The sequence below is a fragment of the Pseudophryne corroboree genome, chromosome 8 (genome assembly GCF_028390025.1).
Source record: "Pseudophryne corroboree isolate aPseCor3 chromosome 8, aPseCor3.hap2, whole genome shotgun sequence".
NCBI classification, from domain to species: domain Eukaryota; kingdom Metazoa; phylum Chordata; class Amphibia; order Anura; family Myobatrachidae; genus Pseudophryne; species Pseudophryne corroboree.
In genome coordinates, this window is record NC_086451.1 from 389,318,059 (window position 1) to 389,337,979 (window position 19,921).

Consider the following 19,921-nt stretch of genomic DNA (forward strand, 5'->3'; position numbering starts at 1 on the left):
AGTCCGCACTTGGGACGGGCGCCCAGCATCCACTACGGACTACGAGAAATAGAATTACCGGTGAGTAAATTCTTATTTTCTCTGACGTCCTAGTGGATGCTGGGAACTCCGTAAGGACCATGGGGATTATACCAAAGCTCCCAAACGGGCGGGAGAGTGCGGATGACTCTGCAGCACCGAATGAGCAAACACAAGGTCCTCCTCAGCCAGGGTATCAAACTTGTAGAACTTTGCAAATGTGTTTGAACCCGACCAAGTAGCTGCTCGGCAAAGCTGTAAGACCGAGACCCCTCGGGCAGCCGCCCAAGAAGAGCCCACCTTCCTTGTGGAATGGGCCTTCACCGATTTTGGATGCGGCAATCCAGCCGCAGAATGAGCCTGCTGAATCGTGCTACAGATCCAGCGAGCAATAGTTTGCTTTGAAGCAGGAGCACCAGCTTGTTGGGTGCATGCAAGATAAACAGCGAGTCAGTCTTCCTGACTCCAGCCGTTCTGGAAACATATATTTTCAAAGCCCTGACTACGTCCAGCAACTTGGAGTCCTCCAAGTCCCGAGTAGCCGCAGGCACCACAATAGGTTGGTTCAAATGAAACGATGACACCACCTTTGGGAGAAATTGGGGACGAGTCCTCAATTCTGCCCTGTCCATATGGAAGATCAGATATGGGCTTTTACATGACAAAGCCGCCAATTCCGACACACGCCTAGCCGATGCTAAGGCCAACAGCATGACCACTTTCCACGTGAGATACTTTAGTTCCACGGTCTTAAGTGGCTCAAACCAGTGGGATTTCAGGAAATCCAACACAACGTTAAGATCCCAGGGTGCCACTGGTGGCACAAAAGGGGGCTGAATATGCAGCACTCCCTTAACAAATGTCTGAACCTCAGGCATTGAAGCCAGTTCTTTTTGAAAGAAAATGGATAGGGCCGAAATCTGGACGTTTATGGACCCCAATTTTAGGCCCATAGTCACCCCTGACTGTAGAAAGTGCAGGAAACGACCCAGTTGGAATTCCTCTGTAGGGGCCTTTCTGGCCTCACACCAAGCAACATACTTCCGCCATATACGGTGATAATGTTTTGCTGTCACGTCTTTCCTAGCCTTTATCAGCGTAGGAATAACTTCATCCGGAATGCCTTTTTCCGCTAGGATCCGGCGTTCAACCGCCATGCCGTCAAACGCAGCCGCGGTAAGTCTTGGAACAGACAGGGCCCTTGTTGCAGCAGGTCCTGTCTGAGAAGCAGAGGCCATGGGTCCTCTGTGCGCATTTCTTGCAGTTCCGGGTACCAAGTCCTTCTTGGCCAGTCCGGAACAATGAGTATTGTTCTTATTCCTCTCTTTCTTACTATTCTCAGTACTTTTGTATGAGAGGAAGAGGAGGAAACACATATACCGACTGGTACACCCACGGTGCCACTAGAGCGTCCACAGCTATCGCCTGAGGGTCCCTTGACCTGGCGCAATATCTTTTTAGCTTTTTGTTGAGGCGGGACGCCATCATGTCCACCTGTGGCAGTTCCCATCGGTTTGCAATCAGTTGGAAGACTTCTTGATGAAGTCCCCACTCTCCCGGGTGGAGGTCGTGTCTGCTGAGGAAGTCTGCTTCCCAGTTGTCCACTCCCGGAATGAACACTGCTGACAGTGCTTGCACGTGATTCTCCGCCCATCGAAGAATCTTTGTGGCTTCCGCCATTGCCATCCTGCTTCTTGTGCTGCCCTGGCGGTTTACATGGGTAAAAGGTGAGCACTCTGCAGCCACCACAGAAGAGACACCCTGGCCCTTGGGGACAGGGTGATCAGCCGATGCATCTGAAGATGCGATCCGGACCACTTGTCCAACAGATCCCACTGAAAGATCCTTGCATGGAACCTGCCGAAGGGAATGGCTTCGTATGAAGCCACCATCTTTCCCAGGACTCGCGTGCAGTGATGCACCGATACCTGTTTTGGTTTCAGGAGGTCCCTGACCAGAGATGCTAATTCCTGGGCCTTCTCCACCGGGAGAAACACCTTCTTCTGTTCTGTGTCCAGAATCATGCCCAGGAAAAGCAGACGCGTCGTAGGAATCAGCTGCGACTTTGGAACATTCAGAATCCAGCCGTGCTGTAGTAACACTTCCTGAGAGAGTGTTACGCTGATCAACAACTGCTCCCTGGACCTCGCCATTATGAGGAGATCGTCCAAGTACGGGATAATTATAACTCCCTTCTGCCGAAGGAGTATCATCATTTCGGCCATTACCTTGGTAAATATTCTCGGTGCCGTGGACAGGCCAAACGGCAACGTCTGGAATTGGTAATGACAGTCCTGTACCACAAATCTGAGGTACTCCTGGTGAGGTGGGTAAATGGGGACATGCAAGTAAGCATCTTTGATGTCCAGCGACACCATAAAATCCCTCTCTTCCAGGCTTGCAATAACCGCTCTGAGCGATTCCATTTTGAACTTGAATTTCTTTATATAAGTGTTCAAGGACTTTACATTCAGAATGGGTCTCACCGAACCGTCCGGTTTCGGTACCACAAACATTGTGGAATAGTAACCCCTTCCCTGTTGAAGGAGGGGGACCCTGACAATCACTTGCTGGAGGTACAGCTTGTGAATTGCCGCAAGCACTACCTCCCTTTCCATGGGGGAAGCTGGCAAGGCTGATTTGAGGTAACGGTGGGGGGGAGTCGCTTCGAATTCCAGCTTGTATCCCTGAGATACAATTTGTATAGCCCAAAAATCCACCTGTGAGCGAACCCACTGGCTGCTGAAGTTTCGGAGACGCGCCCCCACCGCACCTGGCTCCGCCTGTGGAGCCCCAATGTCATGCGGTGGACTTAGTGGAAGCAGGGGAGGACTTTTGTTCCTGGGAACTGGCTGCATGGTGCAGCTTTTTTCCTCTACCCCTGCCTCTGGCAAGAAAGGATGCGCCCCTGACCCTCTTGCCTTTTTGGGAACGAAAGGACTGCATTTGATAATACGGTGCTTTCTTAGGCTGCGAGGAAACCTGAGGCAAGAAAGTCGACTTTCCAGCTGTCGCTGTAGACACGAGGTCCGACAGACCGTCCCCAAACAATTCCTCACCCTTATAAGGCAAAACCTCCATGTGTTTTTTAGAATCAGCATCTCCTGTCCATTGCCGAGTCCATAAGACCCTCCTGGCAGAAATGGACATAGCATTAATTCTAGAGCCCAGCAGGCAAATGTCCCTCTGAGCATCTTTGATATGGCCCAGGGTTAGCAAGACAGTATCTCTGTCGAGGGAATCTATGTCGTCTAACAGAGTATCTGTCCACGCTGCTACAGCACTACACATCCAGGCTGAAGCAATAGCAGGTCTCAGTAGAGTACCAGAGTGTGTATACACTGACTTCAGGATAGCTTCCTGCTTTCTATCCGCAGGCTCCTTTAGGGCGGCCGTATCCTGAGACGGCAGGGCCACCTTTTTAGATAAGCGTGTCAGCGCCTTGTCCACCCTAGGGGATGTTTCCCAACGTAACCTGTCCGTTGGCGGGAAAGGGTACGCCATCAGTAACCTCTTAGAAATCACTAATTTCTTATCAGGGGAACTCCACGCTTCTTCACACAATTCATTTAATTCATCAGATGGGGGGAAAATCACTGGCTGCTTTTTCTCCCCAAACATATAAACCCTCTTGGTATTAACCGGGTTACTCTCAGAAATGTGTAATACATCTTTCATTGCAATTATCATGTATCGGAAGGCCTTGGTCATTTTAGACTGTAAATGTGCCTCATCATCGTCGACACTGGAGTCGGACTCCGTGTCGGCCTCTGTGTCAACCATCTGAGATAGAGGGCGTTTATGAGCCCCTGACGGCTTCTGAGTCGCCTGGGCAGGCGCGGGCTGAGACCCCGGCTGTCCCAAGGCTGCAGCGTCATCAAACCTTTTATGTAAGGAGTTTACATTGTCATTTAAGACCTTCCACATATCCATCCAATCAGGTGTCGGCCCCGACGGGGGCGATACCACACTTATCTGCCCTTGCTCCGCCTCCACGTACCCTTCCTCATCAAACATGTCGACACAGCCGTACCGACACACCGCACACACACAGGGAATGCTCAGACTGAGGACAGGACCCCACAAAGTCCTTTGGGGAGACAGAGAGAGAGTATGCCAGCACACACCACAGCGCTATATAACACAGGGATTTTCACTGCTAATAAGTGATTTACCCAATAGCTGCTTTTTTGTATTGTTTTGCGCCTAAATTTATGTCCCCCCCCCTCTCTTTTTAACCCGTCTTGTACCTGGATACTGCAGGGGAGAGCCTGGGGAGCTGCTTCCAGCGGAGCTGTGAAGAGAAAATGGCGCTGGTGTGCTGAGGAAGAAGGCCTCGCCCCCTCAGTGGCGGGCTTCTGTCCCGCTTTTCATGTAAAAAAATGGCGGTGGTTTTTACATATATACAGTGCTAGACTGTATATATGTATGTTTTTATGCCAAAGGTACTTCAATTGCCGCCCAGGGCGCCCCCCCCCCAGCGCCCTGCACCCTACAGTGACCGGAGTGTGTAAGTGTGCTGGGAGCAGTGGCGCACAGCTGCGGTGCCGTGCGCTACCTTAATGAAGACAGGAGTCTTCAGCCGCCGATTTCGTCGTCTTCAAGCTTCTGTTCTTCTGGCTCTGCAAGGGGGACGGCGGCGCGGCTCCGGGAACGGACGATCGAGGACAGGTGCCTGTGTTCGAACCCTCTGGAGCTAATGGTGTCCAGTAGCCTAAGAAGCACAAACTAGCTGCAAGCAGGTAGGTTTGCTTCTCTCCCCTTAGTCCCACGTAGCAGTGAGTCTGTTGCCAGCAGAAGCTCACTGAAAATAAAAAACCTAATAAAAACTTTCTTTACTAGTAAGCTCAGGAGAGCCCACTAGGAGCACCCAGCTCTGGCCGGGCACAGATTCTAACTGAGGTCTGGAGGAGGGGCATAGAGGGAGGAGCCAGTGCACACCAGATAGTACCTAATCTTTTCTTTAGAGTGCCCAGTCTCCTGCGGAGCCCGTCTATTCCCCATGGTCCTTACGGAGTTCCCAGCATCCACTAGGACGTCAGAGAAATATACACACACATGCATGCATACATACATACATGTGCCGCTGTTGGGAGGGCCCGGGATGCTGATGCCGCTGCCTGCCCGCCTCCACGCTGTTCTGCTGCTCTCCTCCGTCCTCCTACAGCTGTATTGAAAACGTCCCACCCAAAATGGCTGCCGCCTCAGAGGAGACAGTTATTCAAGATACTAGAGGGCTCCTCCTAGTATCTTGAATAACTGTCTCCTCTGTGGCGGTAGCCATTTTGGGAGGGAAGTTTTCAATACAGAGCTGCTGGAGGGTCGGAAGACTGCGGTAGAACAGCAGGGACAACCGCGGAACGGCGGGGACGGCGGCGGGCGGGCAGGTGGCTGCATGAGCACCCCGGGCCCTCATCTCTCTGTCAGAGAGTCTGGGCCCGGGACAGCTGTGCCCCATGCACCCCACTGATGGCGGCCCTGCTGGTAAGTATGTTTTTTTGTTTTTTTTAACTTTTTGTTTTTTCAAGGTGATCAGCTGTAGACATTGGACACACAGGGCTGATCACCGGAGCCTGGTCCAGCACAGCTTTCTCTGCCGGGGGGGGGCAGAGAAAGCTGTGCAAAGAGCTGCTTATCGCAGTGCTGCCCTGTCATTACACCAGCTGGGGCATAGTGCTGTGTTTTTTCACATATTTTTTTTTAGTAAATTCGGCCATATCGCATTTCCCATTATAAGTATGGGAAATGCGATGTGGGTTACTAAAAAAATTACAATTAAGGGGTTTGGAGCAGTTTGGAGCAGTTTTTCACGAAAACTGCTCCAAAAGCCCTTTAAGACATGTGAGTGATACTAAAATAATGTGAAAAGAGTGTGAAAACACCCTTTTTCACACTTGTTTAATAAAAATAATGTTAATAAATATGCCCTTTAGGAGGTCATTCCGAGTTGATCGTAGCTGTGCTAAATTTGTCACAGCTACGATCATCTTCCCTGACATGCGGGGGGATGCCCAGCACAGGGCTAGTCCGCCCCGCATGTCAGTCCGGCCCCCCCTCGCAGAAGTGCAAAGGCATCACACAGCGGCGATGCCTTTGCACTTCAGGAGTAGCTCCCGACCCGCGCAGCTTTAGCGTGCTGGCGGGGAGCTACTCATCGCTCCCTGGCCTGCAGCCGCTGCCAGCGGTGAAATGAGCGACCTGCTAGACTGTGCCTGCATGCAGGCCAATCTAGCCCCGGCGATTGCTGTCGTCGGCACCCCTACACACGGAGCGATGTTCTACTAATTTCTAAGCAATCTAGTCAGATTGTTTAGAAATTAGCTGAACATCGCTCCGTGTGTACCCCCCTTTAGGTTCTCTCTACTACTAGTGCATAACTGGAAGATTGCTTGTTTCTTATGTACAGGGTCAGGTTACCTGGTCCCCTGACTGGGCTGTCAGGGGCCAGGTAAAGTCCTGATGGGCCCCCTACTTTGGAGCTCCACCCACTACTATTGCGGGAAAATGCTGCAAATTTGTGTCATTTAAGCCCTGCCCTGCACTACTGCGCTGCAATTCCCATAATCTCCTTTCCTGCCCACTTTAGTATGACATAAACAGGATGCGAGAGATCCACCCACTCTTCCGGGCATCCAGGAGGCTACCTGAAAAATGAGGAGTCTCCTGTACCTTTCGAGAGAGTAGTCAGGTATGCCCCAATACTCTGTGTAAAAGGAGAAATATAAGAGGTGTCTGACCTTTGTTAGTTTGAGCTCTGGCTCTCGCCCCAGTCCTGTGCATAACTTGTGCGGATGCTGCCTCTGTTTAGGGGCTGGAGGGGATGCTGGAAACTTGGTTCTGTGCGGTGGAGTCTGTGCAAAGTAAAATGTTACAACATTAATATCTACATAGTCTAGAATAGTCCAGTGAAATCTGCCCCATTGGGAGAAGAGAAGGAGCTGTAACCAGTGAAGTGTGGGAATGGCCAGTGCCATGTGGGTGTTGTCGAAGTCAAAAATATAACATACACACCACATACAAACTCCAAACAGATGGGTCTCTGTTCGTGCGTTTTGCGCATATATGGTAGCATACGCATTCACACAGACAAGCCACAAAGATATATTCAACACATATTTCATACAACACATAAATTAAACATGTCAAGCACCAGACATTATAATGTATTTATATAACAGAGTTATAACATCATATATATATATATATATATATATATATGTATTATTGGAATGGAACAAGTTAAACATATCATGCTTAGTGTCAAAATGATCAGGAGAATTAGTGTGTTAATTTGATAGCTATGATTAGACTGTAGCACATTGCAACAATGAGTTATGACCAAATGTATAAATACAAAGGATTTCCTGAAGACACATGTGCCAGCAACCTAGAACAAAAGCCCTCAAACTGACCAATAACACATCATGAATGAGAGATCTCCCTCCCCTGGACCAATAACAGAAGACTCAGTCCCAGACATGTACTTCCCCAATACACAGTATATAGGTATTTCCCCCTCACCCAAGAAGGGTTGTTTTTTGTTGCTGTTGGTGCAGATTCTAAAAGATGGAGCAGACTGTGCATTCAGAGACAGGGTGAAGTATGCTGGCTGTAATTGATCCTTATGTAACTACAACTGCTTCTTGTGTAATTGTAACTCTGTAACCATATATCTACTGTACATGTGTTATATTGTATGCATACCCTTTTAATATCAAATATATACATCTCTGAGCGTTGGACCTCAACCTACAATGTGCGTGAGTACTTGTTTTCTCTTAAGGGATGTAGTGTTTGCGACGTACAGCGCACTTTTATCGTATATGGTAATAAGATGCGCATTGCGTCCGCACCATATATTAATGCTGGCATTTGAAATGTTTATTTAGAAATAATCAGAAATTTACAGTGTATACCTATTCTATCATCCTCAGTGATTGACTGATTGATTGATTGATTGATTGATTGATTGATCATTAGAAACCAACAGTATACATAATGCATATTCATAAAGACAGGGGATTTATCATTTTAAATAATCTGAATAATTATTCATCATTTACTCACACATCAGGATATATATATATATATATATATATATATAATATTTTCCTGTGCAGTTTTCCTGCTCTGACATCTAATATTCAAGAAACAATGGGGCCTATTTACTAAGCCTTGTAGAGAGATAAAGTACCAGCCACTCAGCTCCTAACTGACACATACAAGCTGCGTTTGAAAATGACAGTTGGAAGCTGATTGGTTGATCATTTATCTCTCTCCAAGGCTTATTACATAGACCCCAAATGTCCGTTATATGCGTTATGTAATAGACCTGTTATTTTCTCTGACGTCCTAAGTGGATGCTGGGGACTCCGTCAGGACCATGGGGAATAGCGGCTCCGCAGGAGACAGGGCACAAAAGTAAAAGCTTTAGGATCAGGTGGTGTGCACTGGCTCCTCCCCCTATGACCCTCCTCCAAGCCTAAGTTAGGTTTTTGTGCCCGGCCGAGAAGGGTGCAATCTAGGTGGCTCTCCTAAAGAGCTGCTTAGAGTAAAAGTTTTGTTAGGTTTTTTATTTTCAGTGAGTCCTGCTGGCAACAGGCTCACTGCAACGAGGGACTTAGGGGAGAAGAAGTGAACTCACCTGCGTGCAGGATGGATTGGCTTCTTAGGCTACTGGACACTAGCTCCAGAGGGACGATCACAGGTACAGCCTGGATGGGTCACCGGAGCCGCGCCGCCGACCCCCTTGCAAGGTCCAGAAATCGGCGGCTGAAGACTTCTCAGTCTTCATGAGGTAGCGCACAGCACTGCAGCTGTGCGCCATTGCTCTCAGCACACTTCACCCCAACGGTCACTGAGGGTGCAGGGCGCTTGGGGGGGCGCCCTGGGCAGCAATGAAAGTACCTATGCTGGCTAAAAATACATCACATATAGCCCCTGGGGCTATATGGATGTATTTAACCCCTGCCAGGTTGTCAGAAAAACGGGAGAAGAAGCCCGCCAAAAAGGGGGCGGGGCCTATTCTCCTCAGCACACAGCGCCATTTTCCTACACAGCTCCGCTGCTAGGAAGGCTCCCAGGCTCTCCCCTGCACTGCACTACAGAAACAGGGTTAAAACAGAGAGGGGGGGCACTTATTTGGCGATATTATTATATACATTAAGATGCTATAAGGGAAAACACTTATATAAGGTTGTCCCTGTATAATATAGCGTTTTGGTGTGTGCTGGCAAACTCTCCCTCTGTCTCCCCAAAGGGCTAGTGGGGTCCTGTCCTCTATCAGAGCATTCCCTGTGTGTGTGCTGTGTGTCGGTACGTGTGTGTTGACATGTATGAGGACGATGTTGGTGAGGAGGCGCAGCAATTGCCTGTAATGGTGATGTCACTCTCTAGGGAGTCGACACCGGAATGGATGGCTTATTTAGGGAATTACGTGATAATGTCAACACGCTGCAAGGTCGGTTGACGACATGAGACGGCCGGCAAACCAATTAGTACCTGTCCAGGCGTCTCAAACACCGTCAGGGGCTTTAAAACGCCCATTTACCTCAGTCGGTCGACACAGACACAGACACGGACACTGACTCCAGTGTCGACGGTGAAGAAACAAACGTATTTTCCATTTGGGCCACACGTTACATGTTAAGGGCAATGAAGGAGGTGTTACATATTTCTGATACTACAAGTACCACAAAAGAGGGTATTATGTGGGGTGTGAAAAAACTACCTGTAGTTTTTCCTGAATCAGATAAATTAAATGAAGTGTGTGATGATGCGTGGGTTTCCCCCGATAGAAAATTATTGGCGTTATACCCTTTCCCGCCAGAAGTTAGGGCGCGTTGGGAAACACCCCTTAGGGTAGATAAGGCGCTCACACGCTTATCAAAACAAGTGGCGTTACCGTCTCCAGATACGGCCGCCCTCAAGGAGCCAGCTGATAGGAGGCTGGAAAATATCCTAAAAAGTATATACACACATACTGGTGTTATACTGCGACCAGCGATCGCCTCAGCCTGGATGTGCAGCGCTGGGGTGGCTTGGTCGGATTCCCTGACTGAAAATATTGATACCCTTGACAGGGACAGTATTTTATTGACTATAGAGCATTTAAAGGATGCATTTCTATATATGCGAGATGCACAGAGGGATATTTGCACTCTGGCATCAAGAGTAAGTGCGATGTCCATATCTGCCAGAAGATGTTTATGGACACGACAGTGGTCAGGTGATGCAGATTCCAAACGGCACATGGAAGTATTGCCGTATAAAGGGGAGGAGTTATTTGGGGTCGGTGGTCCATCGGACCTGGTGGCCACGGCAACAGCTGGAAAATCCACCTTTTTTACCCCAAGTCACATCTCAGCAGAAAAAGACACCGTCTTTTCAGCCTCAGTCCTTTCGTCCCCATAAGGGCAAGCAGGCAAAAGGCCAGTCATATCTGCCCAGGGATAGAGGAAAGGGAAGAAGACTGCAGCAGGCAGCCCATTCCCAGGAACAGAAGCCCTCCACCGCTTTTGCCAAGTCCTCAGCATGACGCTGGGGCCGTACAAGCGGGCTCAGGTGCGGTGGGGGGTCGTCTCAAGAGTTTCAGCGCGCAGTGGGCTCACTCGCAAGTGGACCCCTGGATCCTACAAGTAGTATCCCAGGGGTACAGATTGGAAATTCGAGACGTCTCCCCCTCGCAGGTTCCTGAAGTCTGCTTTACCAACGTCTCCCTCCGACAGGGAGGCAGTATTGGAAACAATTCACAAGCCTCCTACAACAAGGAAAGGGGTATTATTCCACACTATATTGTGGTACTGAAGCCAGACGGCTCGGTGAGACCTATTCTAAATCTGAAATATTTGAACATTTACATACAAAGGTTCAAATCAAGATGGAGTCACTCGGAGCAGTGATAGCGAACCAGGAAGAAGGGGACTATATGGTGTCCCTGGACATCAAGGATGCTTACCTCCATGTCCCAATTTGCCCTTCTCACCAAGGGTACCTCAGGTTCGTGGTACAAAACTGTCACTATCAGTTTCAGACGCCGCCGTTTGGATTGTCCACGGCACCCCGGGTCTTTACCAAGGTAATGGCCGAAATGATGATTCTTCTTCAAAGAAAAGGCGTCTTAATTATCCCTTACTTGGACGATCTCCTGATAAGGGCAAGGTCCAGAGAACAGTTGGAGGTCGGAGTAGCACTATCTCAAGTAGTTCTACGACAGCACGGGTGGATTCTAAATATTCCAAAATCGCAGCTGTCTCCGACGACACGTCTGCTGTTCCTAGGGATGATTCTGGACACAGTCCAGAAAAAGGTGTTTCTCCCGGAGGAGAAAGCCAGGGAGTTATCCGAGCTAGTCAGGAACCTCCTAAAACCAGGAAAAGTGTCAGTGCATCATTGCACAAGGGTCCTGGGGAAAATGGTGGCTTCTTACGAAGCGATTCCATTCGGCAGATTTCACGCAAGAACTTTTCAGTGGGATCTGCTGGAAAAATGGTCCGGATCGCATCTTCAGATGCATCAGCGGATAACCCTGTCTCCAAGGACAAGGGTGTCTCTTCTGTGGTGGCTGCAGAGTGCCCATCTACTAAAGGGCCACAGATTCGGCATTCAGGACTGGGTCCTGGTGACCACGGATGCCAGCCTGAAAGGCTGGGGAGCAGTCACACAAGGAAAAAATTTCCAGGGAGTGTGATCAAGTCTGGAGACTTCTCTCCACATAAATATACTGGAGCTAAGAGCAATTTACAATGCTCTAAGCTTAGCAAGACCTCTGCTTCAAGGTCAGCCGGTATTGATCCAGTGGGACAACATCACGGCAGTCGCCCACGTAAACAGACAGGGCGGCACAAGAAGCAGGAGGGCAATGGCAGAAACTGCAAGGATTCTTCGCTGGGCGGAAAATCATGTGATAGCACTGTCAGCAGTGTTCATTCCGGGAGTGGACAACTGGGAAGCAGACTTCCTCAGCACGACCTCCACCCGGGAGAGTGGGGACTTCATCGGGAAGTCTTCCACATGATTGTGAACCGTTGGGAAAGACCAAAGGTGGACATGATGGCGTCCCGCCTGAACAAAAAACTGGACAGGTATTGCGCCAGGTCAAGAGACCCTCAGGCAATAGCTGTGGACGTTCTGGTAACACCGTGGGTGTACCAGTCGGTGTATGTGTTCCCTCCTCTGCTTCTCATACCTAAGGTACTGAGAATTATAAGACGTAGAGGAGTAAGAACTATACTCGTGGCTCCGGATTGGCCAAGAAGGACTTGGTACCCGGAACTTCAAGAGATGCTCACAGAGGACTCATGGCCTCTGCCGCTAAGAAGGGACTTGCTTCAGCAAGTACCATGTCTGTTCCAAGACTTACCGCGGCTGCGTTTGACGGCATGGCGGTTGAACGCCGGATCCTAAGGGAAAAAGGCATTCCGGAAGAGGTCATTCCTACCCTGGTCAAAGCCAGGAAGGAGGTGACCGCACAACATTATCACCACATGTGGCGAAAATATGTTGCGTGGTGTGAGGCCAGGAAGGCCCCACGAAGAAATTTCAACTCGGTCGATTCCTGCATTTCCTGCAAACAGGAGTGTCTATGGGCCTCAAATTGGGGTCCATTAAGGTTCAAATTTCGGCCCTGTCGATTTTCTTCCAGAAAGAATTGGCTTCAGTTCCTGAAGTCCAGAAGTTTGTCAAGGGAGTACTGCATATACAACCCCCTTTTGTGCCTCCAGTGGCACTGTGGGATCTCAACGTAGTTCTGGGATTCCTCAAATCACATTGGTTTAAACCGCTCAAATCTGTGGATTTGAAATATCTCACATGGAAAGTGACCATGATGTTGGCCCTGGCCTCGGCCAGGCGAGTGTCAGAATTGGCGGCTTTGTCTCACAAAAGCCCATATCTGATTGTCCATTCGGACAGGGCAGAGCTGCGGACTCGTCCCCAGTTTCTCCCTAAGGTGGTGTCAGCGTTTCACCTGAACCAGCTTATTGTGGTACCTGCGGCTACTAGGGACTTGGAGGACTCCAAGTTGCTAGATGTTGTCAGGGCCCTGAAAATATAGGTTTCCAGGACGGCTGGAGTCAGGAAAACTGACTTGCTGTTATCCTGTATGCACCCAACAAACTGGGTGCTCTTGCTTCTAAGCAGACGATTGCTAGTTGGATGTGTAGTACAATTCAGCTTGCACATTCTGTGGCAGGCCTGCCACAGCCAAAATATGTAAATGCCCATTCCACAAGGAAGGTGGGCTCATCTTGGGCGGCTGCCCGAGGGGTCTCGGCTTTACAACTTTGCCGAGCTGCTACTTGGTCAGGGGCACACCCTGGCTGAGGAGGACCTGGAGTTCTCTCACTCGGTGCTGCAGAGTCATCCGCACTCTCCCGCCCGTTTGGGAGCATTGGTATAATCCCCATGGTCCTGACGGAGTCCCCAGCATCCACTTAGGACGTCAGAGAAAATAAGAATTTACTTACCGATAATTCTATTTCTCGTAGTCCGTAGTGGATGCTGGGCGCCCATCCCAAGTGCGGATTGTCTGCAATACTTGTACATAGTTATTGTTACAAAAATCGGGTTATTATTGTTGTGAGCCATCTTTTCAGAGGCTCCGCTGTTATCATGCTGTTAACTGGGTTCAGATCACAGGTTGTACAGTGTGATTGGTGTGGCTGGTATGAGTCTTACCCGGGATTCAAAATCCTTCCTTATTGTGTACGCTCGTCCGGGCACAGTATCCTAACTGAGGCTTGGAGGAGGGTCATAGGGGGAGGAGCCAGTGCACACCACCTGATCCTAAAGCTTTTACTTTTGTGCCCTGTCTCCTGCGGAGCCGCTATTCCCCATGGTCCTGACGGAGTCCCCAGCATCCACTACGGACTACGAGAAATAGAATTATCGGTAAGTAAATTCTTATTATTATATAATGTTGATCTTGTACAGTATCCATTACAGAATGCAGAAAATAATAATGAAGCTAGCCAGTGGTCACCATGGGTGATCAGCAGATTGTGCATGCGTCGGAGTCCCGCTAGAGGTCCGAACACATTGCGTGGACGGACTTCTTTTCAGAGCCCCTGTCCCTGCGGGTGTACATAGGGGTGGAATAATTGCATACTGCAATGCAATTTTGGGGTTCTAATATTGCGCCCAGATACAGTTAAGTATGCAATTATTGATAAATAGATTATTGGAAAATAGTTTGTGTACTTTGCAAATTGTTCTATAATGTAGCTGGTTTATGTCTTTTATTCATCGTTCCCCTGCACAGTGAATGAATAGTGACAGGCTTACAAGTCAAGGGTATAAAGAAGGGCGTAGCTACCATAGGTACTGGGAGTGCAGCTGTTATGGGGCCCAGAGCTAAGAGGGGCCACCTTCCCTGCATTAGTTACATGTGTTATATAAATTGTTTCACCACTGGGTGGTACATAGGGGCCCTGGAATCAGTATGATATACCAGCGGCCAGGATGCCAGCCATCAGTATACCGACAGCGGCATCCTAGCCGCCAGTATGCCGGCAGCGGGGCAAGTGCTAGAAAGCCCCTTGCGGGTTCGCTGCACTCGCCACGCTGGACAACCACGGAGGAAGAATAGCCTGTGTCGCCAGTATTTCAGTGATCTGCGTTTCACCGCTTGTCTGGATTTCGGCGTCTCTACTGTGATCGCCGGGACCCCGACTGCCGATATGCTAACCGCTTCCCGGGGGTCCTTACAAACTTTTGCCTTGGAGACTACAATACATCTAGGTACACCCCTGGACCTGCTCGTTGTAATGTTGTATACAATGAACTGGAGGACGTAATAATGTTACATAATATGAACTGGGGCAGTGTAAAGTGACACAATATGAAGTGGAGGTGCTATAGTGTGGCATAATATGTAATGTGGCATAATATGGTTCATTAAATAAACTATGCACTATTATGGGCATACCTCCCAACTGTCCCACTGTCCCTCCTGCAGGTAGCAGTGTCCTGCAGCCAGGACGGGGGGGCAGTTGTGGAGGATTTGATCACCCACTGCTCTGCTCTGCAAAGCGAGTGATCAAATGTGTGATGTGTGCATGCGTATAGCATCAATTCAGTGCTGGGAGGTGAGCAGGGGACTGCCCAGCTGCTTCGGGAGCGCTGGGCACGCCCCCAAAATGCCGGTCCACGGGTCAGTGTCATGTGGCCACGCCCCCTTTTCTGAGCATCCTGACCGTATAGACCTAAAAGTTGGGAAGTATGTTATGGGACATAAAATTAACAACTGCTGCAGAGAGATGTCTCTGTAGAAGTATTGGGACAGGGCCCTTTCAAAATATTGCTATGGTGCCCACAAAGTCTGATGGCACACTCACCTTATCAGTGGGATCAATGTGGAGGGATGAGAGGTAGGCGCTGCATAGATGGGAACCTTCCAACTTATACAGATGATCAGGATCTCTTGTGTGGTGGGACAGACCCCATCTGCAATCATATTAATTATTTTAATATCATTTAAGACATAATTTTCAGCACAAAGAAGCAAGTTAGATGTATAAACATACAGGGCTGATTCTGAATTGGGAGCAAAGCAAAAAACAGCAGGTGACTTTACACCTTGGTAAAACCATGCTGCACTGCAGGTGGGGCAGATGTAACATGTGCAGAGAGATTTAGATTTGGGAGAAGTGTGTCCAAACTGTTATATAAATTGCAGGGTAAAACTTAAGGGCCCTACACATTGGCCGATCTGCCGCCGAGCTGCCCGACGGCGGATACGGCCGACGGGCGACCCGGCTGGGGAGGGGGGCGGGGGGGCAGTGACGGGAGGAGTGAAATTTCTTCACTTCCCCCATCACCCGGCTCCATACAAGTGCAGGTAAATATGGACGAGATCATCCATATTGGCCTGCATACACAGCCGACGGAGCACCAACGATGAACGAGCGCGGGGCCGCGCATCGTTCATCGTTGGTGACTCCACACTCAAAGATATGAACGGTATCTCGTTCATTAATGAACAAGATCGTTCATATCTTTGAGTGATGTCAGCCAGTGTGTAGGGCCTATAAAGCTGCCCAACATTTGTGGACTACATGCAAAAGCAGCCAGTACTTACCCCACATGCAAAAATAATATATGTATGTGTACCCTTTGCAGTGCAACATGCTGTGTTCCAGATACAAAACTGTTGGCAGAGTATTGCGGTGCTTGGTGCAGTCACAGTGACGTTAGTCCACACTCTAATGAGTTAAACAGCATTGCAGGTTTATTAGTAATACACACACAGGTGACTTGAGTATACAGCATTTGTAAGTAATTAGGTCTGTTATAACATACAAGGTAACACAGCTATTATAGCGGTACTTATCAGTGTCCTGATGTGGCTTCAGTTTGACCACGGGAATGGCTCCAGTGGTAAGGATGGAGGACTGCACGGCCGTGCAGTCTGACACCCGCTGGGAATGAGAAGTGATGCACGCCCGGCTCTGACTTAGCTCCGGAGGTGCGGTACGCGGAGGAGCGCTGCAAGTCTCTCAGCTCACATACACGCTTCCACTGCGCGCTCTGCTTACCCAAGATGAAGGAGCTCACCGTCAGTAACACCGCCTCCCAGAGACATTTGGCACTAGGGGACGGACACTATCCCAGGCATAATTGCTCATGGTAATGCATTATTAAAGACTTGTTGCCAGTTGTGGAGGACCCAGTAGAGGGCACTGCAGTGATATTGGAATATTCTAGAGACATTTCTGGCAAATAATCAAGTCCTGAAAGCTGATCGTGTGGTATCCAAGATCGACCACACTTAGGTCGACCGCTATTGGTCGACAGTAAGTAGGTCGACATGGTTTCTAGGTCGACAGGGACTCTAGGTCGTTATGTACTAGGTCGACATGACATAAGGTCGACATGAGTTTTTGCACTTTTTTTGGTGACGTTTTCTCGGCACAGGTTACCGTTCCCAATTGTAGTCCACGTGGATCGCAAAGTATGAAAAAGTTCAAAAAATGAAAAAACATATGTGAAAAACTCATGTCGACCTTTTGTCATGTCGACCTAGAACATGTCAACCTAGAGTCCCTGTCGACCTAGAAACCTTGTCGACCTACTTACTGTTGACCAATAGTGGTCGACCTAGATAGTGTCTACTTAAGTATTGTTGACCTAGAGACCGGATACCAAAGCTGATATCTACCTACAGTATGTGTGATCTCTAGAATGTTCTATAACGGGTCAATAACAGACACCATCACAGAAACACTACAACTACATACCTCCCAACTTTTCAATTCACAAAGAGGGACCATGCTGTGCGCGAAGCGCGTGCCCGAAAAGGGACGTGGGCTATGTGAAAGGGGCGTGGCCGCACAGCAGAGTCGCGACTGCATGTCACGCCCCCTTTTACCGTCCCTTATGGGGCATGCCCAGCGCTCTGTGAGCTGCTGGCATGCCTCCTCTCCCTCTGTCACCTGTGAATAGACGCTGTGCGCATGCGTACAGCATCTATTCACCGCTGATCTGCTAAGCAGAGCAGCAGTGACAGAAGCCCTCCCAAATGCCCCCCCCCCTCCCACCGCAAGACACTGCAACCCGCGGGTGGGACCGTCCCAAAAAAAACGGGACTGTCCCGCATAAATCATTAAAGTTTGGAGGTATGCAACTAATCGTCTGCTAACCACGCTTTGTTTATATACCCTGTACTAGTCCTATATTGTCTTGAACTGTAAGTCACTTTTATGACTTGTTTTGCTTATTTGTTTACGTACTAATAATAATAGGAAGCAGGGGGGAACACAGGGCAAGGAGTAATTTTATTGAAGACACACTCACATTTTAGTTGTCCTGGGGCCCCCACAAGCTTTAATCCGGCCCTGAGTTGTAGTCTCCCCGGACCCTGCTACAGCCACTAGGGCAGTCAATCTTCCATATATTATCACTGCTGCACTAGCATCCCGCTGCCTTTACAGTAAGGCCCAGATTTATCAAGCCTTGGAGGGTGATGCAGCTTAATGGTGCATTATGCCTCAGGTGCACTACAATACACAGCAACCCATGTATGCTAGAGGCTCCCCCACTGTACCACCGTTTTAACCCCTGCAAACTGAGTGCAGACCGTCTATCCAGGGATGCTTTAAGGGGGTCATTCCGACCCGATCGCACGCTGCAGTTGTTCGCAGCTGTGCCATCAGGTCTGAACTGCGCATGTGCGGCGACCGCAATGCTCAGGCGTGTCACTGCCCGGCGACGTGAAACGGCGGGTTAGCGTGGAACATTACGAAGAAGGCGAACACAGCTGCGATCGCAAGGTGATTGACAGCAAGAAGGCGTTTCTGGGTGGCAACTGACCGTTTTCTGGGAGTGCCGTGGAAAACGCAGGCGTGTCCAAGCGTTTGCAGGGCGGGTGTCTGACGTCAATTCCGGGACCTGACAGACTGAAGTGATTGTAGTGGCTGAGTAAGTTCAGAGCTACTCAGTAACTGCACAAAAACTTTTTGTACAGCTCCCCTGAACAAGCGCTCGCACACTTGCTAAGCTAAAATACCCCATAGGCAGCGACTACCTGATCGCACGGCTGCAAAAAACTGCTACCATGCGATCAACTCGGAATGACCCCCCAAAGAGAGGAGTAGCCCGTGTGCGGCCTCCTTCGACCCGGCGAGCTCCTCTCTGCCGGCTGTGCAGATATCTGGGAAAATGGCGTGGCAGACATTTTCCCAGCGATTTCTCTACTACGCATACGCAAAGCGCTGTGAAAATGTCCGCCACGCAATTTTCATGGTGATTGCTACAGCGTTGCTGCCATCTGCACTGGACTCCAGAGGGGTGAGTATTCAAGAAATGGGTGTGGTGTGGGCCCCCCTTGACTTAGGGGCCTGTGTGCACCGCACACACTGCACACATTATAAACACGCCAGTGCGTGTACCTGCTGTTACAAATAAACCCAGTACTCTGGGCTTAGGGACATTCTGTGTGGCGTGACAGTCACTTTCACATCCGCTGCGCACCTATTGTTATCACCATCCCAAATGGCTACAAATATTTCAACAGTTCTGGTGGGTCCCTCCATCCCACTCTTCCAGTGTAGGTGGCCCAGTTATCAATTACTCTAGCATCAGCCGCTATTGGGCCAATATAGCCTGATCGCATTGTTACTGCACTGTTCCCGCTTTTTTTTAATGACTGACTTTGTAACTTGTGCTTCAGCCAAGGTGCTGTGCACAGACTGCGGAGAGGAGCCAGCCGGTAGCCGTCACTTAAAACAGCCATCAAGAGGACGCTGTCACTGACCAGGATACAAGACCCGAGACACAGCAAGCAGGTAAGGGTCTTGGCCTTGTTCATTATACGTACCCCAAGCCCCCCATTGTGATGAAAATCAGGGGTGTTGCTTAAGGGGGGTGGCATATCCTCTGAGACCACACCCATTTCCTGGAAGCATGTGAGCCGTATATATGCCGCACTAACCTTATAAATATCCCTAACACCACTGCCCCCCCCCCCCCTCCAAGTTAATTTCTTCTGGATCCGCCTCTGTTCAGCCATGATTAGGGAGGTCAATCCCAGGCCTTTTTTTTTCAATCCCGGGATTAGGGATTGAAAAACACTCAATCCTGGGATTCCTGGGATTGGGTTGGTGAAAAAAAATAGGATTTTACTTACCGGTAAATCTATTTCTCGTAGTCCGTAGAGGATGCTGGGGACTCCATAAGGACCATGGGGAATAGACGGGCTCCGCAGGAGATAGGGCACTTTAAGAAAGCTTTGGATTCTGGGTGTGCACTGGCTCCTCCCTCTATGTCCCTCCTCCAGACCTCAGTTAGAGAAACTGTGCCCAGAGGATATGAACAGTACGAGGAAAGGATTTATGTAACCTAAGGGCGAGATTCATACCAGCCACACCAATTACACCGTATAACTTGTGATAAACTACCCAGTTAA

The 19,921-nt window shown here is 49.3% G+C and overlaps 1 protein-coding gene across 2 annotated transcripts in view; it reads right to left on the reverse strand.

Annotated features, from left to right (window-relative positions):
• LOC134947842 (uncharacterized) overlaps positions 1-19,921 on the reverse strand; it is a 100,418-nt gene that overhangs the window by 4,710 nt on the left and 75,787 nt on the right. The window contains exons 4-5 of one of the 2 annotated variants that reach the window (XM_063935698.1): positions 15,354-15,462; positions 6,756-6,869 (exon numbers count right to left, since the gene is read on the reverse strand). In XM_063935698.1, coding sequence (XP_063791768.1) covers positions 6,756-6,869; positions 15,354-15,462 — 223 coding nt within the window. The remainder of the gene's footprint in view (positions 1-6,755; positions 6,870-15,353; positions 15,463-19,921) is intronic. The other variant, XM_063935699.1, reaches the window with a different exon arrangement.